General features: G+C 37.9%; 1 protein-coding gene across 1 annotated transcript in view; it reads right to left on the bottom strand.

Moving 5' to 3' along the window:
- The window catches only part of TER94 (Transitional endoplasmic reticulum ATPase TER94), a 258,536-nt gene that overhangs the window by 178,066 nt on the left and 58,638 nt on the right, over positions 1 to 21,832 (bottom strand). Inside the window, exons 5-6 of the mRNA XM_090414459.1 lie at positions 21,056 to 21,248; positions 14,566 to 14,697 (exon numbers count right to left, since the gene is read on the bottom strand). Of these exons, the coding sequence (XP_090270585.1) occupies positions 14,566 to 14,697; positions 21,056 to 21,248 (325 nt within the window). The remainder of the gene's footprint in view (positions 1 to 14,565; positions 14,698 to 21,055; positions 21,249 to 21,832) is intronic.

Here is a 21,832-nt window from a genome sequence, read left to right as displayed (position 1 = left end):
ATTAAACATTTATCATTAATAAAATGTTAATAATAATAATAATCATAAGACACAACATTGTTGCTAAGAATAACATTAGTGTATACCAGATAGCATAACATCAGGTTGTGAACAACTGCTGAATGTTGTGCTCCAGAGTTCATGGTAGCAGTGAATAAACCTATCTGATATGTAGAGAATTGAATTACATCACCCATATCATGAAAACTCTTGTCAAACATCCTTCATTGAGAGTTATCTCAAAAAACCCCATCATCATCAAATTCCTGATATATACCCTCAAGGGGGGGTAGAGGATATGATAATACTACATGAAAAATTTACACCATTACTAACTTCCTATCTACAATTTTCCTCCAAATCAGTCTTATTACCTGTAAAAACTCCAACATTATCAGATCTTATATTTCTATCTCCTAAGGCATATTTTACTGTATCAATCCACCTATATCTTGGTCTTCCTCTGGATCTTTTTCCTGCCAACTGGGCAGGGAACACTTGTTTCGCTAATCTTTCTTCTCCCATTCTGTTTAAGTGACCATACTACTTGAGATTAGTTCTGCTAAGGCATTCCTGGATGCTGACAATGTCAAGTTCTTTCCTAATATCCTCATTTTTAATATTGCCATTGATGCCATCTGTTCATGCTCTTAATCTTTCTCAGGACTCTCATATCTGTTGTGTAGTCTTTGGTCAAGTGTTTTACTTCTGACCCAGCTCTCAGATCCATAAGTTAAAATTGGTTTGACCACTAACTAATTTCTCTCCTATTCCATATAAATCTATTCAGTTGACTTCCTACCATACTAGCTTTGTTGATTCTGTTGTATATTTCCATATTTAATTTACCATCTTCACTAAAAATTGTGATTAATAGCTGAAATGTTTTATTGTTCTATAGGTCTCCATTCACAATGCAGTTAATATTTTCAATGTTTCTGCCTATTTTCATTGTCTTTGTCTTTTTATTGATGACCTTCATACCATATCTATTACAACAGTTATCCAATTTAGTCAGGGAATCTTGCAGACTTGTAGAAAATTTATTCAGAAGTAAAACATCATCTGCATAAACCAAAGAGCTGAGATTAACATTTCCAATTTTGATATCCGGTTTAATACCACTTTCCTTCATAATGTGATCCATATACAGGGTAGTTCATATTCAATGTGATCCATATTCAAAATTCCACGTACAGACTTTGAAGGGAGGTAGAGAACATCAAAAACAACCATATTCACATAGAAAAGCATGACCGGAAATGCCACACGAAAGTGATAGGTGGCGCTGTTGGACAGCGTTCCAGGTGAGCAATTGGGGCTTCCTCATTCAAGCTTTCGACGTCATATGAAGAACATGCATCGTTTTAGCTGAGATGGCAGACATGCACCTTGTTTACGGGTTAGCTGATGGTAATGGACGAGCCACTGTACAAATGTATCATGAAAGGTACCCAAACAGATGTGTACAAAGCGCAAACATCACCAAATGTTTGCGCTTTGCATCAGAATTTGTGCGACTATGGTGTTGCATGTGATGGACAATAATCCAGAGACAAGTGCATGTGCCGTTGCCTCTGCTATAGGAGTATCTCGATCCAGTGTATTGCGTGTTTTGCACTCCGAGTCCTTGCATCCATTTCATCTGCAATGGGTCCAGTTACTGATGGCCGAAGATTATCCTCGAAGTGTGGAATTCGCACAGTGGTGACAGTTTTCTGCAGAAAACTGCTGTAGACCCAGATTTTCCAACTTGTGTTTTGTTTACAGATGAAGTTTCATTTACCTGTAAGGGGTCTTCAACCACCACAATGCTCATGTGTGAGCCCATGAATGATCACATGCTGAACAACAACGCTTCACCATTAATGTATGGGCAGGTATTGTCACTGACTGTTTAGTTGCCCCATACCTGTTACCACCCCGACTGGACTCCCAGAAGTATTGGGCCTTTCTGGAAGAAGTTCTGCTGGATTTACTTAACGATGTTCCAATGACTGTGCATTGGCAGATGTGGTTCCAATACGACGGGGTACCAACCAATTTTGGCATTTCTGTGCTTCAGTATTTAGACAGGACCTTTAGGGTTTGGTGGATTGGGCACGGTGGACCCCACATTCACCTGATCATTGATTTCTATCTGTGGGGGACGCTTAAAGCCATAGTGTACGAAACGGCAGTTGCCTCTGACATCGACCACGTGGAAAGAATCAATGCATCGTCAGTGTCAGGCATGCATCACTGCTAACGGTCGTAACTTTGATAACCTGATGTGAAACCATATTATGTACCCAACTACTAATGAACTGTTCAGTTATGCCTAATAGTTTTTTACTCTATTTACTGCCTTGTGTTATTTCTGTATCTTTGTGACCCTGTTAGTACCTTCTGGTGGTGTTTCTGGTCATGCTTTCCTAAGTGAATATGGTCGATTTTGATATTCTTTACCTCCCTAAAAATTGAATGTTGAGGGAAAAAAAAAAAAAAAAAACTTCACCGAGTCTTCTTGTATTGAGATTTTTCTTTGGCTTGTTCTGGTTGCAAATGAGTCCTCCATATTCTTGGAATGGTTAGGCCATCATTTTTGTTCAGATTTGGATTATGTTTGAGCATTTCACACGCGTCTTTAAATTTCCTCTCGAACCAGGTTTTGGTGCAGTGTACGGACTTGGTACCTTTCCAATCAATTCTGTGATGTGTTTGGAGTGCGTGGTCAGAAAGGTTTTTTTCCCCAAAATGGAGGTATTTAATGTGTTGTTTGTGTTTGTCCTTCCTAATTGGGATGGTCCTCCCTGTTTCCCTATGTATGGTAGGTTACGTGTGCATTGTATTTTGCATACCCCTGGGTAGGCTAGGTGTAGAAGGGGATCTTTGGAGGAAAGAAGTGTCTTAATTTTGTGGGTTTAAAGGTGGTTTTAATGTTGTATTTGTGTAGTGTTCTATTTTTTTGGAAATGCCTCTAACATAAGGTATGGCAATAGCATTCTTGAAATCTTTTTTTGTTTTTACTGGTATCTGTGTGGAGGATCTTGTGAAGTTTTTTTACTATATCCATTTTTTTAATAAATGATCTCTTATTCCTGGTTTAGAGATTGTTCATTTGAACAAATAGTTTGAGCTCTGTGTTTAGCGGTGCTTATGACTCCTAGTTTTTGTGTTGGGTGATGATAAGAATTTTTGTGTATGTAGAGGCCTGTGTGTGTAGGTTTAAGGTAGACTGAGAAGGAGAGACAGCCTGAAGGAAGACGTGTGACGAGTGTCTAGGAACGGAAGAGAGTTGTTTTTTCTATTTCAATGGTGAATTGGATACGCTTGTGTTGTTTGTTCTGGTGGCTAAGGAATGTAATTAGTGCTTCACGGCTGTGGGGCCAAATGGCAAAAATATTGTTGACGTATCTGAGCCAAATTCTGGGCTTTAGGCATGCCGGCTCTAGAGCTCATTGCTCAGTCTTCCATATAAAAATTAGCTATTGGGGGTGGAAAGTGCTGAGCCCATGGCTGTACCCTCTTTTTGCAGGTAAAAATTATTTTGTCACACGAAATATCCAGAGCAGAGTACATGAGCAAAGAGGGCTGTGATGTCGTGTGGAAATATGTTCTGTAGGAGCAAGATAGTATCATTGATTGGGACATCGGTGAAAAGGGAAGTTATGTCAAAGCTGACTAATAAATCTTAGTCGTTGAGTGTAATGTTTTTAATTTTGTTTATGAAATGTGTATCTTTTTGTGTAGGAAGGGGACTGACCTACCAATTCCTTGAGTGTGATCGTTCATTTTTTGGCTGAGTGGTAATTTGGACTGTCGATTCCTTCAACAATCGGACGTACTGGCATAATGAGGTATTAATTTTTTAGTTGTTTCTTCTGGCCATGTGCTAATGGATTTAATTCAGTTGTTTTCTTTTTGATGCATTTCGTGGCATGGTAGTTTACCATTTGGTAGGTGTTGTGGTTCAATACCAAATGGTTTATTTTTTCTATGTAAGTTGTCTGATCAAATACAACATCAAAACCACCTTTAAACCCCGACAAAATTAAGACACGTACTCAGTTCTTCCAAAGATCCTCTTCCACACCTAGCACAAAGGGGTTTATAAAATACAATGCATATGTAACCTACCATACATAGGGGAAACAGGGCAAACCATCCCAATTAGGGAGGACTAACACAAACAACACATTAAATACCTCCAATTTGGTAAAACCGGCCTTTCTGACCAAGCACTCCAAACACATGACAGAATTAATTGGAAAGATACCTAGACCCTACACCGCACCAAAACCTGGTTCAAGAGGAAATTTAAAGCAGCACGTGAAATGCTCAAACACAATCCAAATCTGAACAAAAATGATGGCCTAACCATTCCAAGAATGTGGAGGACCCATTTGCAACCTTAATAGCAACCAGAACAAGCCAAAGAAAAATCTCAATACAAGAAGACTCATTGAAGTGTCCCCCTCCCCATCATTCAATAACAACTTGAACTGTACAAGTCCAGAAGGAAATCTTAGTATAACAATCTGAACTGTACAAATCCAGAAGAATCTTCGAACAGGAGGACTTTAACAGTTCATTGTAGTTTTTTATTTATTAATTATTTATTTTTTTTATCACTAGAGGTCAAGCTAAGAAAAAGATTAATTAACAGCGTAGATTTAATTTACCTTCATAGAGTGCAAGAGCATGTAGCTTGGTTTCCTATACACATGTATCTTTCTGATGATGACCTCAATACAGGGGTTGAAACGTCAAGTGTTATTTTATTAATAATAAGTAAAATAATCATTTCAGCACGTGTGTTTTGTCCCTAAATTCGTAATATGAGTTAAGTATTGCTTGATATAATGCCCCAATAACATCATATAACTGTAGCATTTGGAATAGCTTCTCTCTTGGCACCTTGTCATATGCCTTTTCCAGATCTACAAAACTTAAATACAGATCATTGTTATATTCCCATGATTTCTCAACTATTTGTTGTAAATTGAAAATCTGATCCTGACAGCCTCTATTTGGCCTGAATCTGTCAAGTTTCCCTTCCACAATCCTTCTCAACCGTTTCTCAAGTATCCTTGCATAAATCTTACCAGGAACACTCAGTAGGGAAATATCTCTGTAATTCTCACATTGTTTTATTTTCCTTTTTATATATGGTACTATGAGCTCTATCCCAATCATTGGGAATTTGTCCCTCTGTCCAGACATTCTGAACTATGCAGTGTAGCCACTGTAAGACTTTTATACCACCATACTACAGCATTTCTGGTCGAATATCATCTTTTATGGATATGTATTCCTGACTGCATCCCCGCTGAGTGTTTTTTTACCACTGTGCTGTTATTGCTCGTTTCATTTAGCAATTTTACGAAGTAATTACTCGGTTAAAGGTTATCTTTTTCCAGTTTTCTTATCACCTTTATTATCTGTAATTCCTTTTACAGCACTCTTTCCTCCATTTCTGAGCTTTTCCCACAGCCTCCAGAATATTTTGCCACCTTCCTAATATTTATTTTCTTACCAAAGTCTTCCCATGACTTTTGTTCAGCTACTTTTCCAGTTTAGCGTTCTTACATGTCTGTTTTCTTTAATAGCACAAGCTGATTTATTCACCAGGAACTATTAATATGCTTTCTTCTTTTCCTTCACTGCCTCTTTAACTTCCAGTGCCCACCATGGAGTTGATTTTTCTATCCTTGTAGATAACCTCATCACATGCCTCTTTGGCTGAATCAATCAATGTTTTCTTCAGGGCTTGCCAGTGAATCTCCAAGGTTTGGTTTCTGTTTTTAAACTCTTATTTCTTCTTGAATAATGCTTGTGTATTTTATTCTACAGTTTACTTCTGAGAGCAGCTCAACTTTTATTCGCTTTAAAACTTTCTTACATGTTCTTCTTTTCAATATGAAATTTAATTTTATCCTGCTTAAGACTAAATGGTGATTGCTTTCAATTTCAAATCCTCTGTACACTCTAGTGTCCTGCACCAGTGAGAAAACATCACCATCAACAATAACATAGTCAATGAGACTTGTCACATTCCTTGCCTCTTCTCCCCATGTGAATTTATGCACATTTTTGTGTTGGAACATTGTATTAGTAATAACCAGTCGATATTCTGAGCAGAAATCCAGCAGGTATTTTCCATTATTATTAGCTTTGATCTTTTCTCCAAATTTTCCCCAAATATTTTCGTATGTCTGACAACCATTTCCTACTCTGCTATTTAGATCTCCAACAAGAATCAACTTTTCCTTTTTCATTGTGTCAGATGTTTTCTCTAAAGCCTCAAAAAATTTCTCCACTTCCACTTCTCCACCATAGGCACAAATAAGTCTCATCAATTGTTCAGTTCCCCATTCTGATATTTGTCCACATCAACTCTATTTGATATTGCTTTCCATTCTAGAAGATTAGTTTTGTATTTAGACTATATAACTAAGAATGTGTGATAGCACTTGCTTGATCAGTCTGCAAAATTGTGGAACCTAAAATGAATGAATGATTAATTCATAATACAAAAAATAGTTTATTCACAGCTTTATTACAGATCATAATACATAAATTTACCAATGCTTTTTATTCCCCAAAGGAATGGATGACACTTTAGCCCGAATTCTTTTGGAAACTGTGGGGCACCTATTCTCTGCCCTTAGCCACTTAAATATAGCTGGCCTAAGACTATCAGTGATTATAAACAGAATTTAGGGAAGGGAGTATGGCAGCCAACTGCTGCCATCTTGTTGTTCCTTAACTCTAACAACTATCCAAAATAGTGCAAGTTCATATTGTCAATTTTATTGAGTTACAGGATTACAAATCCAAGTTTCCATGAGATATGCAAGAGATGAAACAGCTCAAGAAATGTTACTCTAGTTGGTGACTAGAATTGGACTTAGAATGGTATTTTCCTTTTGGGGAACCAAGCACTTTGCATGCAAATGTCATTTCCTAATGGCTATACACTAGTTTACAAAACTGATTTTATTTAATTCCTCTTCCCCAAATCATAATCAATCAATTATGAAATACAGGAATGTAGGACAAAGCATATGGATTCTGAGACTAGCCAGGGCAAAATGGGACAATTGGCCACCCCAGCCAGCACTCCTGGCTGGGGTGGCCAATTGTCCTACAAATTGAAGGATATAAAAAGAAAACTAAAAATTTATTTACTGATATTGTTACTTCAGTATTGATTTTCTTGGAATAAGAAGAAGTATTAATAAACAGAGTCTGTTAAGCATAAAAAAAAGTAAAATGTCTATTTTTTTCATAAAAAAAATTTTCTAATTATTATCAAGTTCTTACCAGCACAACATAGTGATTTCTTTTTCATTGTTTTCTTATTAATTTTAGAAATAAAAGTTACTGAAAAAAATTGAAACTTTCATGATATACATTTAACTATTTGTAAAACTGTGCCAGCCAAATGCAAAAAGAACGTGTGCGTGATAAGGCTTAAGTGCTGGGAGGAACACATGTTGGAGGCTTAATGGAGTAATACAGCAGTGGGAAAGAATGATTATAAACAATATTTAATTCTTCTAATTTTTGTCTAAGTCAAACATTTCAGTACAATCTGAAACACACACACAAGGATACAAAAAAAAAAAAATAATAATAATAATAATGATGATAATAAGTGGGATCTGTGGGCCACATTGTAAACTGGGAGCCTCCCATATTTTGGGAAGTTTTATGCATTTGTACTGGGCTAATTTCTGAGGGCACATGAAGAGTCTATAAAGTCTATAAAGTCTTTTCTTTCTAAACTTGATACATTGGAGCATTTTTTAAAAATGATTTTTAGAGTAGTATTAAGAGGCAAGGCCTGATTGACCATATGCATGATTGTAGACATCATAAAAATTAACCAATAGAACCTATAATCTTTGCTCCAATTAGGCCTTTCTTGCAGGAGAACTCAGCCACATACACTACACCTTATCTAATGACTACAGTTCCTACAAAAATCATTACCCACAATACAAAACCTATGCTTCAAAAGGATTTTAGTGATATCACAATCCCTACCTCCACCGCATACCAAAACAAATAACCAGAATTCTAAAGACATCCATTCTGCAAACTTTCAAGTATCATTTGAAACTAGTTACCTTTATCTACTTTACTAATCTCCAGCTTACTATATACCTCAGTCCCTTGTCAATATGTTGCAACCTCAGATTGTAGGAATTAGTGAGACCTGGCTATCAGAATCAGACCTACTAACTAGTATTGAGTGTCATGGGTACAGTATTTCTAGGAAGGATAGAGTGGATAGGAGAGGAGGGGGCATGCTGCCAATGATATCGGATGACTTAAATCCAGTTAGAGTTGAGACCTACGAATGTAGTAATACTGCTAACAATATTTCACGTGTCATTGAGTTTGAAGTCATCTGGTGTGAGGTGGAATCTAACAAGACAAATTACATAGTGGGGTGTTGTTACAGACCTGGTGGATCAGTTGCTGGTGATGAAGAAATGCATCACAAAACAGAAAAGATGAGTGAAAAAGAGTAAATCATAACGGGAGACTTTAATTATCCAAATATTGATTGGGTAGCAGTACAATCTCATGAGAAGAATGAAAATACATTTATTGAGCTGTTGCAGGACAACTTCCTGAAGCAGCATGTGATAGAAGGAACTTGAGGACAAAGAGTGTTAGATTTTATTATAGTGTCAGAAGGCATTTCAGTTAAAGACGTAACTATTCTGCCTCCAGTTGATGATAGTGATTATGCGCTACTCACTTGGGAAGTGACTAAGTTTATGAATGTTCCATTTAAGAAAGGTTACATGCTGAACTACAAAGCAGGAAATTATGACCAACTGAGGAGTATACTGAGTCCAATGGAATGGAATCAGTTGCTGGATGGAAAGAATATTAACAATGCATGAGAAGGATTGAAACAATACTTAAATTATGGGATATCAGAATGTGTCCCGAGAGTTCGAAGAATAAATAGAGTAGGAGTCAAATGGATGTGTAATCTTATTAAGAAAGAGATTCATAAGAAAAGGACGATGTGGAAGGAATACTGTTTGCATAAGGATGACGTCCGTTATGAACGTTATAAGCAGTAGGCTAGAATCACAACTGTTGTTGGAAAGCAAAGTCTGATTATGAAAAGAAACTGGCTTGGTGTGCTAAAGACAACCCACAAGAATTCCATCGATATGCTGTAAGTAAAAGAAAGAATAACTCTTCTAAATACAGATGGCGTGAGGGTGTTATAAATGCAGAAGAGGTTGTTCAGTTAATGAGTGCCGATTTTGTTAAAAGCTATCAACCTGGTGAACGCAACATTGAGCTCACTGTTACCTCTTCACCAGATGAAGAAATGCAGGTGTGAGGCCGAGGTATTAGAGCTGTTGCACAAACTGAGTAAGAATTAAGCAATAATGACTGATGGAATATCAGCATGTGCTAAAAGAGTGTTCAGCTGAACTGGCCATTCCTTTGACCAGAATGTTTAGTACGAGTCTCTGAACAGGGAAGATTCTGCAGGAATGGAAGGAATGTATGGTAATTCCATTGCACAAGGGTGGTGCAAAGACTGATGTATCCAACTATCGGCCAATTAGTATCTCAGGAGTGGAAAAAAATTGTTAGGGCCCGCATTCAGAAATGGGCTGACAGTGAATCTCTACTTTGCAATGAACAACATGGGTTTACTAAGGGAAGTCATGTTTTAGCAACTTGCTCATATTCTATAACAATGTTACCATTGAACTATACAGGGAGAATGGATACACCATGATACTTTTGGATTTTGCTAAGGCTTTTGACAGACCACCTTAAGGCCTTTGATAGCGTCTCCCTTCCTGCTCTCCTTCGAGCGCTGTCTATTGCTGGATGTCCAGAACCCTTTCTTTCATACGTGATGGAACTATACTTGGGCAGCTCCATCACTACAGGGTCAAGTTCAACTTCTATTCCTGTAGTGCAGGGTGATCCTCTATCTCCCCTTTTCTTTAACTGCGTCATAGATGAGTTTCTTCACTCTCTTCCTAGCCCTATAGGCTACTCTCTAGGTGCTTCTTCCTTTAATGCTATGGCCTTTGCAGACAATCTTATTCTCGTAGCCTCTACTAAGATAGGCTTGCAGGAACTCCTTGACCGGGCAGTTGACTTCTCTATTCGAGGCCTTTCTATTAATGTAGAGAAGTCCTGCTCATTAGCTCTTGTCCCCTCTGGTCATGACAAGAAGCTTAAGGTCGAGACTATAGAGTTTTCCTGCATGGGAGGCCCGTTACATGCTTTGACCATCCTGGAAGAGTGGAGATACCTCGGTATCATGTTCACCCCAAAGGAAAGGTCTTCTGTCCCTTCTATCATAGAAGCTGGGATCGCTTCTTTGAGGTAAGCTCCTCTTAAGCCCCAGCAAAGACTGTTTCTCCTTTCCCATTATCTCCTGCCTCGCTTTTACCACAAGTTGGTGCTTGGTAGGACATATATTTTGGTACTGTCCCGAATGGACAGGGCTATCCATTCTGACTGCCGCCTGACACCCCTACTGCATATTTCCACCCAAGAGTGAAGGATGGTGGGCTCAGGGTTCCATCACTTAGATGGCTGATCCCACGCCTGCAGCTGTCAAGAATTGCAAAGTTAGAACTATATTCTTCCCCTATTTGCAGAGAGGCTTTCTATAGCCCATTAATACAAGAAGACTTTAGGTGGGCTAAAGGCTGGTCCCATTATCAGGGTACCTTAATGGAGTCAACACCCGCAGAATACAAGAGGTGGGCATCTCTCTTGCACTGTTCTGTAGATGGTGCTCCTTTAAAAGAGTCATATCTGGTGCCTCCCCAGCATGATTGGGTAAGGGATGGCACCAGACACCTCCCTGGGTTTGAGTATATTGACCTTATCAGAACGAGGATCAATGCCCTGCCTACTTGAGCCCGCACAGCTCGATGGGGTAGTGACGACTCACTCTGTAGGGCTGGCTGCTACTACAGTGAGACATAGTCTCATATAGCCAGTGTTGCTTCCGCACCCATGGGGTCCGTGTGCGGAGGCATGACGCCGTGGTCTCCATTCTGAACAACCGCTTTAAGAACAAAGGTTGGAGACCACGGTGGAACCACGTTATAGAACCTCCGCAGGTTTGCGTAAGCCAGACTTAGATTAAACTTCAAAAACATCAAACTTCTATTTCTATATTTCTCATTAAAAATATGGGGAAGGAAGACAAATAACACATAGCTCGATGTTTATAAAAAGATCACTCATAGCTTGATAATTTCACACAGCTCATTCACTGCATTTGACAAAAGTTTGGATTTACTTGGATACTAAAAACAGAGGCATCCATATTTTAGGAAAAATGAAGGTAAAAATTAAAGAGTCTGGATGATATTCGACCAGAAATGCTGAAGTATGGTGGTATAAAAGTCTTACAGTGGCTGCACTGCATAGTTCAGAAAACCTGGACAGATGGACGAATTCCCAATGATTGGAGTAGAGCTCTAATAGTACCCATATATAAAAAGGGAATTACAGAGGTATTTCCATACTGAGTGTTCCTGGCAAGATCTATGCAAGTATACTTGAGAAACAGTTGAGAAGGATTGTGGAAGGGAAACTTGGTGAAGAACAAGCTGGATTCAGGTCAAATAGAGGCTGTCAGGATCAGATCTTCATTTTACGACAAATAGTTGAGAAAGCATGGGAATATAACAAAGATCTGTATTTAAGTTTTGTCGATCTGGAAAAGGCATATGACAAGCTGCCAAGAGAGAAGCTTTAATACGCTGCAGTTATATGGTGTCAATGGGGCATTATATCAAGCAATACTTAGTCTTTATTTGAATTGTAAGTCAGCAGTTAGAAGTGAAGAAAGTACAGGAAGATGGTTTAATGTTAAATCTGGTGTCAGACAAGGATGTATATTACCCCTCTGTAATTCATTATCTATATGGATCACATTATGAAGGAAAGTGGTATCAAACATGATATCAGAATTGAAGATGTTAATGTCAGCTCTTTGCAGTATGCGGAGAATGTTATACTTCTAAATAAATCTGCTACAAGTTTGCAAGATTCCCTGACTAAAATGAATAACTGTTGTAATAGATATGGTATGAAGGTCAGCATTAAAAAGACAATAAAATTAGGTAGAATTATTGAAAATGTCAACTGTGTTGTGAATGGAGAACCTGTGGAACAAGTAAAACATTTCAGTTAATTAGGCACAATTTTTTACTGAAGATGGTAAATTAAATATGGAAACAGGCAACAGAATCAACAAAGCTGGTATGGTAGGCAGTCAATTGAATAAATTCATATGGAATAAGAGAGAAATTAATCGGAACACTAAATTAGCTGTATACAAGACAGTGTTCAAACCAGTTTTAACTTATGAATCTGAGAGCTGGGTCAGAAGTAAAACACTTGACCAAAGACCGCAGATATGCGAGTCCTGAGAAAGATTAGAGGCACGAACAGATGGCATCAATGGCAATATCATATTAAAAATGAGGATATTAGGAAAGAACTTGACATTGTCAGCATCCAGGAATTCATTAGCAGAGCTAATCTCAGGTGGCATGTTCACTTAAACAGAATGGACGAAGAAAGATTAGGAAAACAAGTGTTCTCTGCCAGGTTGGCAGGAAAACGACCCAGAGGAAGACCAAGATATAGATGGATTGATATGGTACAAAGTGCCTTAGATGATAGAAATATAAGATCTGATAATGTTGGAGTCTTGACAAGTAACAGACTGATTTGGAGGTAAATTATGGATAGGAAGTTAGTAATGATGTAAATTTTTCATATAGTACTATCATATCTTGTACATCCCTTGAGGGTACATGCCAGGAATTTGATGATGATGTATACCCCCAAAAAAACTAGCCAGCCATAAATTACTGAATGCATGCACACACACACACACAAAACTGCCAAATGAACACAAACTTCAGATACAGAGCTCATTTCTATATCATATTTAGGTGTGAATCAAAATCTTTGGTTTTGAGTCATTAAAAGATGCCTTCATCAGTCTCTTTTATAAACTAGGCTTTAAATTCTTTTTATGATTTCCATAAGGTTCAGAAATATCTTGGTGTCTATCAAATTTACTGTTCCTAGGGTAAGAGAATGTACGGCATTTGGGAAATCTAATATCATATATCCGATAATGACCTGTCTGTCTAATCATATCAGACTTTCAGTTTGCTAACAACTACTTGTCTGATAAATGAAAAAACAATGAATTACATGTGTGTCACATGCCATGTGTATAATATTACCCCTGAATAGCTGTTCAAACATATCCAAACATATTAGATCTTTTTCTAATATAGTTAATTCTGATTTTTTTTTTTTTTTTTTTTTTTTTTTTTTTAAAATCTGATCCACACACAAAACCTATAGCACAATAGTCTGTGTATAGGCAAGAGGAACAGAAGCAAAAAGGAATCTGTTCAACATTAGTTCACATCTTTGGGAAAGGCAGAGTGGGGGGGGGGGGGGGGAAGACTGTTCCAAAGAGGACAGAAATAGATGTAACAGAATAGGAGGCAGTGAAGTTGGTTTTATGAGTTTTAAAGTTGACTGTAAAAGGGTGTTGGTCAGCAGTGGCTCTTGTTTTAATGATTTTGGAGGAGAAAGGAGAAATTATAGTGGCCAATTCAATAGAGCACTTTCCATGAAAATATCTGTAGAAAGGACACAAGGCAGAAATTCATATCTGTGAGAGAGGGAGAGATTGAAGTAGGTATGTGAGAGATGGATCATTAGTTAGTCTGATTGACCTCTTCTGGATAGAATCGAGCAATCTTAGTAAGGATTCTGGTGCACCACCCTAAATATAGGAGCAATATTCCATGGCTGGATGGCTTTGTATAGTTAACAGCTGTAAAGGTGAGAAGTAGTGTCGTATGCGAAAAAGTATACCAAGTCTTTTGGCAGCTGCAGAAGCTATAATTGAAATGTGGTTGTACGAATAGAGGTGTAGGTCAGTCCAAGAAGGGAAATCTGATTGTTCTTATCTCAGTATTACTGAAGATAAGGGGGAGTGATGCGAGTTCTTTCTTGCAAGCGATCAGACAGGATCGAGTTTTGGTGGCATTGAAGTTTACAAGGTTGTCCTTCTCTCACTGAGATATAGCTAGGATATCTGAATTCAGGTCACCGGTCAATGTAGATCTTGAGGATTCAAATACTTGAGCACTAACAGGTTTGTCGAATTACTATGACAAACACAACTATAAAAAAAAATACTGAAAAGTCCTGAACAAACTCCCAGAGGGACAATGTTATCTGAAAGAGATACTTTTAAAAACTATATTTATAATGTTTTTTACATCTATATGCAACATTTTAAAATAACATTAAAATAAAAAAAATAATAAAAAAAACTGCTGGAAAGGTTGATAATTCTAATTTGGCCTGCAAAGGAAAAATATTAGCAACAGAAGTTCCATTTCCTGAACAGCATATTAATAACACATCAAATGAGTTTTAATATCACAAGGTGAGCAATGAAAGCTTATTCTTAAAAGATGAGAAAAAAATCCATTCAGTTAACACTAGAAACTTTACTTTTACTCCAATGGCTCTAAATAGACTGGGATGACGCAATGGCAATTCCACCATTTCTTTTATCTGGGCTAATTGCTTTCGACATCCTCCAATATCATCATATCCAACTGCATTTAATGTTTCTTCTTCTTCCTAATTTTTTAAAAGGTGTATAAAATTCAACTAATCAAAGTCTTATTCATGCTATATAAATAAAAATATTTAAATCTTTTGAGCAGTGTACATAGGCAACTAATTGGAGTGCAATAGTAAATCATGAATTAGAAAAATTATGATTTACCATAACTAACAGCATGAAAAATTTAGCTTATTCATGTCCTCCACTTATAATTAAATTCACACTTCAAAAACTTTGGATTATATAAATGATTTGGGGGGGGGGGGAATCTAAATAGCACAACAATAAACATTAGTACAAAAAGAATTAAGGAATAAGAAAATAAAGAACTCTACAGAATAATAATAATAGAAGTGAGAAAAAATTAAGTGAATTCCAATTAAGTTTTAAGAAATATTGTCCCATTTAACTCCAGATCAAATATACGGGAAATTTCATAGATTTGATGAAGCAGTGAGTTCAGAAAAAATAAAATAAAATAAATAAATAAAAACTTAATATAGATATGAAAAGGGGAATCTTTAAAAGATTGCTATTCCCTCCCTCCTCAAAAAAAGATCTTTTGATCCTTTCTTTTAGTGTTGCACGGTGATCAGCATTCATTTTAGAAATTATATACTTTACAACCATGTTATAAATAACTTTTAATTTCCCGACGTTAATAGTCTCCACTTATACCTCAAGGGCTCACTTTAGTGAGTACGGGCATGGCAAACCCGAGGTACCAGATGCTGGACACTGCCTTACTTCATGTAATATACATCTGTTATATTATTCTGTAGACTGGTCCCTCCCCTTCTTTCTCCTCTCCTTGCTCCTCCCCCCTGATGCTATTAGAGTATTCGAGGGATAGGGATGAATCTTTCCTAATCTTGCTAAGTTATTTCGTCTTATGCAGCCACCGAAGGAGGCAAGCTAGCCTCAATAGCTGCCAGTCCCAAGCCCAGATAAATGCCGAGGGTTGATGTCAGGAAGGGCATCCGGTCGTAAAACTTCACTGTCAGCTCTAGCTATGATATGAGTTAAAGAGAAAATGATATAAGGGCTAGGGTGTACCCCTTAAGCGATGTGCAGCCACATCGCCCTACAGCTGCGAGAAGTGGACGAGGGTTACCGCATCAAGGGCGAGTGCGGTTAAAGAAGCGAACCCAGCAGGTGGAGAGGATGTTGCAAGTGGTAACACTGTATGTTGGAAGCATGACTGAAAGGGGAGGAGGTAGCAGACATGACGAGGAACTTGGATATTTTATGTGTGCAGGAGACCAGGTGGAAGGGGGAAAGGCAAAGGAACTGGGAGATGGATATAAATTGTTCTACTCTGGAGTGAATAACGAGGGAAGAAATGGTGTGGGAATTGTGGTGTGTGGCAGAATGAAGGGTGAAGCACTGGAAGTAGGTAGAAGGAACGACAGGATCATGCGAATGAAATTGGGTCTTGGAGAAGAGCGGGTGGTCGTATTATGTGTATATGTCCCGCAAGTTGGTTGTACACCAGAGGAAAAAGATGAGTTCTGGAACGTGTTAGATGAAGAAATGAGGGAAATGGAAGAAAATGAGATGGCGATTGTCGGAGGAGACTTGAACGGACACATAGGGAGACAGAATAGAGAATGTGAAAGGGTGCATGGTGGCCACGGAGTGGGAATTATGAACCAGGAAGGAGAGAGGGTTGTGGACTTTGCAGTAGCATTTGATCTGGCAATTGTGAACTCGTTTTTCTACAAGAGGGAAGAACATTTGATAACATTTAGGAGTGGTAAAAACAGTTCACAAATTGACTACATTTTGACTAGAAGAAAACTTCTTAAGGTTGTGACAAATTGTAAAGTAATTCCAACAGATCAAGTAGCACAACAACACCGACTGCTGTGTGCAGACTTTAAAATAAGATCGAAGATAAGAACTTCTGGATGCCATGGGATGAAGACAATTAAGTGGTTTCGCTTAAAAGAAGAGAGTGTGAAGAATCGTTTTAGGGAGAGGGTGTTAGAGAAGATTTCGGATAGACTGGAAAGTGTACAAGATTGGTGGAAACATAATTCAAAAGTAATCCTGAGCTGTGCAATCGAGGTGCTTGGTGAGACATCTGCAAAGATTAGAGAGCAGAAGGAGGGTTGGTGGTGGGATAATAATGTACAAGTGGCAGTGACAGCTAAGAGGAAGGCAAAGCAGAAGTGGGATGACAAGAGTGGAAGAGGACAGACAGGTGTACAGAGAGAGAAAGCAAGAAGTCAAGAGAGTTGTGGCACAGGCGAAGGCCATGGCATATCAAGATCTGTATGATCAATTAGAAACAAAGGAAGGACAGAGAAAAATTTACCAACTAGCAAAATGTAGAAATAAAGCAGCAAAGGACATCTTACATGTGAGGCAGATCAAAGACGCTGAAGGAAGAGTATTATGGAGGGATGTGGACATAAGAAACAGATGGAGAATATACTCTGAGGGACTTTTGAATGAGGAAAATGCAAGGACTCACAGAGAAGATGGGCAGCCTTCTGAGGGGATGGTGCAGAACATCAGTAGAGTGGAAGTGACAGAGGCCATGAAGAGAATGAGGAATGGAAAATCAGTGGGCCCCGACAGGATTCCAGTGGAGGCATGGAAGGCACTGGGGGAAGAGGGAATTGACCTACTGTGGGACCTGTTCATGAAAGTTTGCCAACAGGAAATATAGCCGAGGAATGGAGGGAGAGTACTCTTGTCCCCATCTACAAGGGTAAAGGGGATGCACAAGACTGTAAAAATTACAGAGGAATAAAGTTGATGTCCCACACAATGAAAATCCTAGAAAGGGTTCTTGATGGAAGATTGAGGAAGGAGGTGAAGATTGCAAAGGAACAATTTGGCTTCATGCCTGGTAGATCAACAACAGATGCTATCTTTGGGTTACGGCAGATGATGGAAAAGTTTCGAGAGAAACAACGGAAGCTACATCTGGCATTTATTGATCTGGAGAAAGCATACGATAGAGTGCCAAGGCAAGAAGTCTGGAGGTGTCCGAGTTAGAAGAAGGTTCCGGAGAAATATGTCAGGTTGGTGCGGGAGATGTACAGAAATGTGAAGACAAGTGTTCAGACCTGTCTGGGACAGACAGAAAGTTTTCAAGTAATAGTTGGCTTGCATCAAGGGTCAGCATTAAGTCTGTTTCTGTTTAACATTGTGATGGAGGTGGTGACAGAGGAGGTGAGAGAAGATGCGCCTTGGACAATGTTGTATGCACATGACATCTTGCTGTGTGCAGATTCAAGAGAAGCGGGAACTAAACTGGAAAGATGGAGAAAAGTACCGGAAGAGAGAGGTATGAGACTGAGCAGAAGTAAGACAGAGTATGTGTTGCACAGTGGGTGGCGGCCAGGAGACAGACCTGGAGCTGGAAGGTGAGGGACCTTAGATACTTAGGTTCAATAGTGGAAGAAGATGGAGGAGCTGAGAAGGAAGTGGGATGCAGGATACAAGCGGGTTGGAGGAACTGGAGGGAAATGGCTGGAGTGTTATGCGATAAGAGGGGTGCCAATCAACCTGAAAACCAAAATCTATAGGACAGTAGTGAGGCCAGCTATGATGTATACTACAGAAACTGTGGCCCTGAGGAAAATTAACATCAGCAGAGATGAGAATGCTTAGGTGGATGTGCAGTGTGACCAGAAAGGATCGTCTGAGAAATGACTATGTGAGGGGAACAGTGAAAGTTATGAACTTAGGAGCGAAAATACAGGAGGCAAGGTTGAGATGGTTTGGTCATGTGATGAGGAGGGAGGATGAATATATATGTGGGAAGAAGGGTCATGCAGATAGATGTGCAAGGAGGGAGGAAGCATGGGCGGCCAAAGAAGAGATGGAGGGAGCTGGTAGAAGAGGACTTGAGGATGAAGAACTTGGATATGGTGACAGCCCAACACAGGAGGATGTGGAGGAGACTCATCATCGACAGTGACCACACTTAAGTGGGAGAAGCTGCAGAAGAAGAAGAAAATTAGTGTCCAGTTATAATTAAATCCACACTTCAAAAACTTAGGATTATATAAAAGGATTTTTGGGGGGGGGGGGGGTTGGATCTAAATAGCTCGACAATAAACATTAGTACAGAAAGAATTAAAGAATAAAAAAATAAAGAACTCCACAGAATAATAATAAAAGTGAAAACTGAACCACTTACTTAGAAAAAAGTGAATCTGCTAGTCTTGGACAATAATACATAATACCAACTCGTTAACTACGACCCAACCAACAGAATAAAAAAGAAAACAGAGAAACTACTTAAATCAATTACTACATGGCCCAAAGATATGGTCAAAAAATTACTTCCATACTACACTTGTTCCCCGAGAATTTACGGGCTACTGAAAATACACAAACAAAAGAAGCCACTCCGGCCGATAGTTGAAGGGATAGATAGCCTGAATTATCACCTAGCAAATTAGAGGCAACACTCAAGGAGTTGGTAAGTCATTCCCCTCCTATATCAGAAACATACAACACTTCATAAACATAATCAAAGACATTACATTACATTAGAAAAAGATGATTTATTAGTCAGTTTTGACGTCTCTACCCTCTTTACTAATGTCCCAATTAGAAAAAATTCCCTCCAGATATCACGACGCTCTTTGTGCATGTATTATGTTCTGGTTATTTTGTATGGCAAAACGCTTTCTATCTACAAAAAGAAGGCACAGCCATGGGCTCGCAATTATCACCCCCTATCGCTAACTTTTATATGGAACATTTTGAGCAACATGCTTTAGATTCCTCTCCTTTAAAACCCGAAGTCTGGTATAGATATGTTGACGGTGTTTTCGCGATCTGGTCCCATGGCCACCAGACACTTTCCTTAGTCACCTAAACAAACAACACAAACCTTTCACAATTGAGATTGAAAAACAGAACACACTTCCATTTCTAGATACACTTGTCACACGTCTTCCTTCTGGTAATCTTTCCCTCAATGTTTACAGGAAACCCTACCACCACCCAACACAAAAACTAGGTGTCATTAATACTCTAAAACACAGGGCTTTGAAGATCTGCTCCAATGAACAAGCACTGAAAGACGAATTCAAAGTTATCACTAATACTTTTCTAAAAAATGGTTACAGTCAAAACACTATTAACAAAATTCTCTACAAGACCTCAATAAAAAACAAAGATAAAACAGACTACAATAAAACTATAACCATTCCTTACATTAAAGATACATCAGATAAAATAAACAGAATACTACAAAAATACAACCTCAAAGCCACCTTTAAACCTCCTGCAAAATTAAAAAGCTTACTCAATTCATCCAAAGACCCATTCCCTCTGCTGGCCCACCCTGGAGTATACCGTATTTACTGCACCTGTAACATACCATATATAGGGGAAACAGGACGCACAATTCCTATCAGAGAGAAAGAACATAAACGACACATTAAATATAATAACTATGGTGAAGCTGGCCTTTCTGATCATGCCCTGAACACCTTACATAGAATTGACTGGAAAACCACCAGATGTTAACATCACACCAAAACATGGTATGAACGCAAATTTAAGGAAGCCTGTGAGATTATTATCAACCACCCAAATGCGAACAATAATGATGGTCTGAAAATCCCCAACATATGGAAAGCACATATTCGCCCCACGAAACCTTCCTCTCTAAGAGTAACTATAAACAGGACTGTAGATAATCTAGGATCCTAAATCAAAAATAACAATTGTAATTTTAAAAATAGAACATCACTGTCCTATTTTTAAAATTAAATTACTGAAAGAGAACTATCTATAAGAAAGAATATTTGCTCAGTTATCATAAATAGAATTTAGCTTGATGCATTTTCTAAATAATTAATTGTAATTTTTTTTCCACTAGATGTCATGCCAGTAGAATAACCTGTGATCAAATCATTGTTTCCCTAGCTTACTGTATGTAATGTAATTCAGCTTGTCCTGTATATTTGTATATGCTCCAGATGATGATCTTAATATGAAGATCGAAATGTTGAGAAATTAAGTTATTTATAACACGGTTGTAAAGTCCATAATTTCTAAAATGAATCTTTTGATCCTGTTTAATCCCAGAGCAAAACACAAATTTTTAATCCTGCTACTCAGAAAATACCGACTAAGATTAGGAACATGTGATATAGCAGCTACTGAATGATTCTAAAAAGTTAAGACTAAGGAGTGCTATATATTTTCTTGGAATGAAACAGTGTACAGGATGTTTTTTTTGAAAAATAAATAATTAACAAAGTTTACCCCTGAAAAGACAAATTCCTATCTATTTACTCAAGTTAGAAACTGCATTTAGAATGAAACTATTTTGAAAAAAGGCTGCCACTAGGAAATTTTTCTCAAAGAAATATCAATTTGAAATAAACTTACTTCTCTTTTTATTGGTTCTCCTTCACAATGGATAACAGTATCAGGTGCAACAATACAGTAGGGACTTGGATCTGTCTCAACAACTTTGAATTCCACTGCTCGCATTCCACCTCTAACTAAAAATAAGTCACCTTTGTGAATTGGTCGATAAGCTTCAAGAAAATAGGGTTTCAGATAGACATCAAAGAGACTCCTGAAAACACAATATATATATATATATTTATATATCAATGATTGTTAGTAATTTTAATAGTCAAGAATTTGTTTATGTAGAGCTTGAATATAGTAACAACTGACATATTTAAGTTTAAGCAATCATATGAATTACTAAATTCAGACTGTTGCAAGGCAAAATAGTGGTAAAATTCTATAATGTCCAAGATATATTACATACCATCAAAACACATACTTGCATGTACCCTCATTATCACAAGGTGCTAAGAAAATGCATTATATTTCTTTTACAAAAAGCGTGGAAGGAACAAAAGGAGGAAATTAAAATTTATTCATTGCAATATGAACTTTATGTTATTTACAGCTTCCACTATATCCACAGATACAGTGTGGCATATCTAGCTACATATGTAGTATTAGGCTTAAATGTCATAACGGAGTTTGCTACAGTGAGAGGCAATGTAACAAACCAATGAAAATTCTGCCAATGCAGTTCCAAAATGTGTCGATATCACAGGAATAATTTTCTACAACAAATTATTCATGTGATATCTACAAATTTGTTATAATAAGAACTGATTGTTTAAAGAGCTGTTTGAATAT

The sequence above is a fragment of the Typopeltis vanoorti genome, chromosome 25, assembly GCF_054136105.1.
Source record: "Typopeltis vanoorti isolate ZY-2024b chromosome 25, IOZ_Tvanoo_1.0, whole genome shotgun sequence".
NCBI classification, from domain to species: domain Eukaryota; kingdom Metazoa; phylum Arthropoda; class Arachnida; order Uropygi; family Thelyphonidae; genus Typopeltis; species Typopeltis vanoorti.
This window is presented reverse-complemented; position numbering and strand designations above follow the sequence as displayed.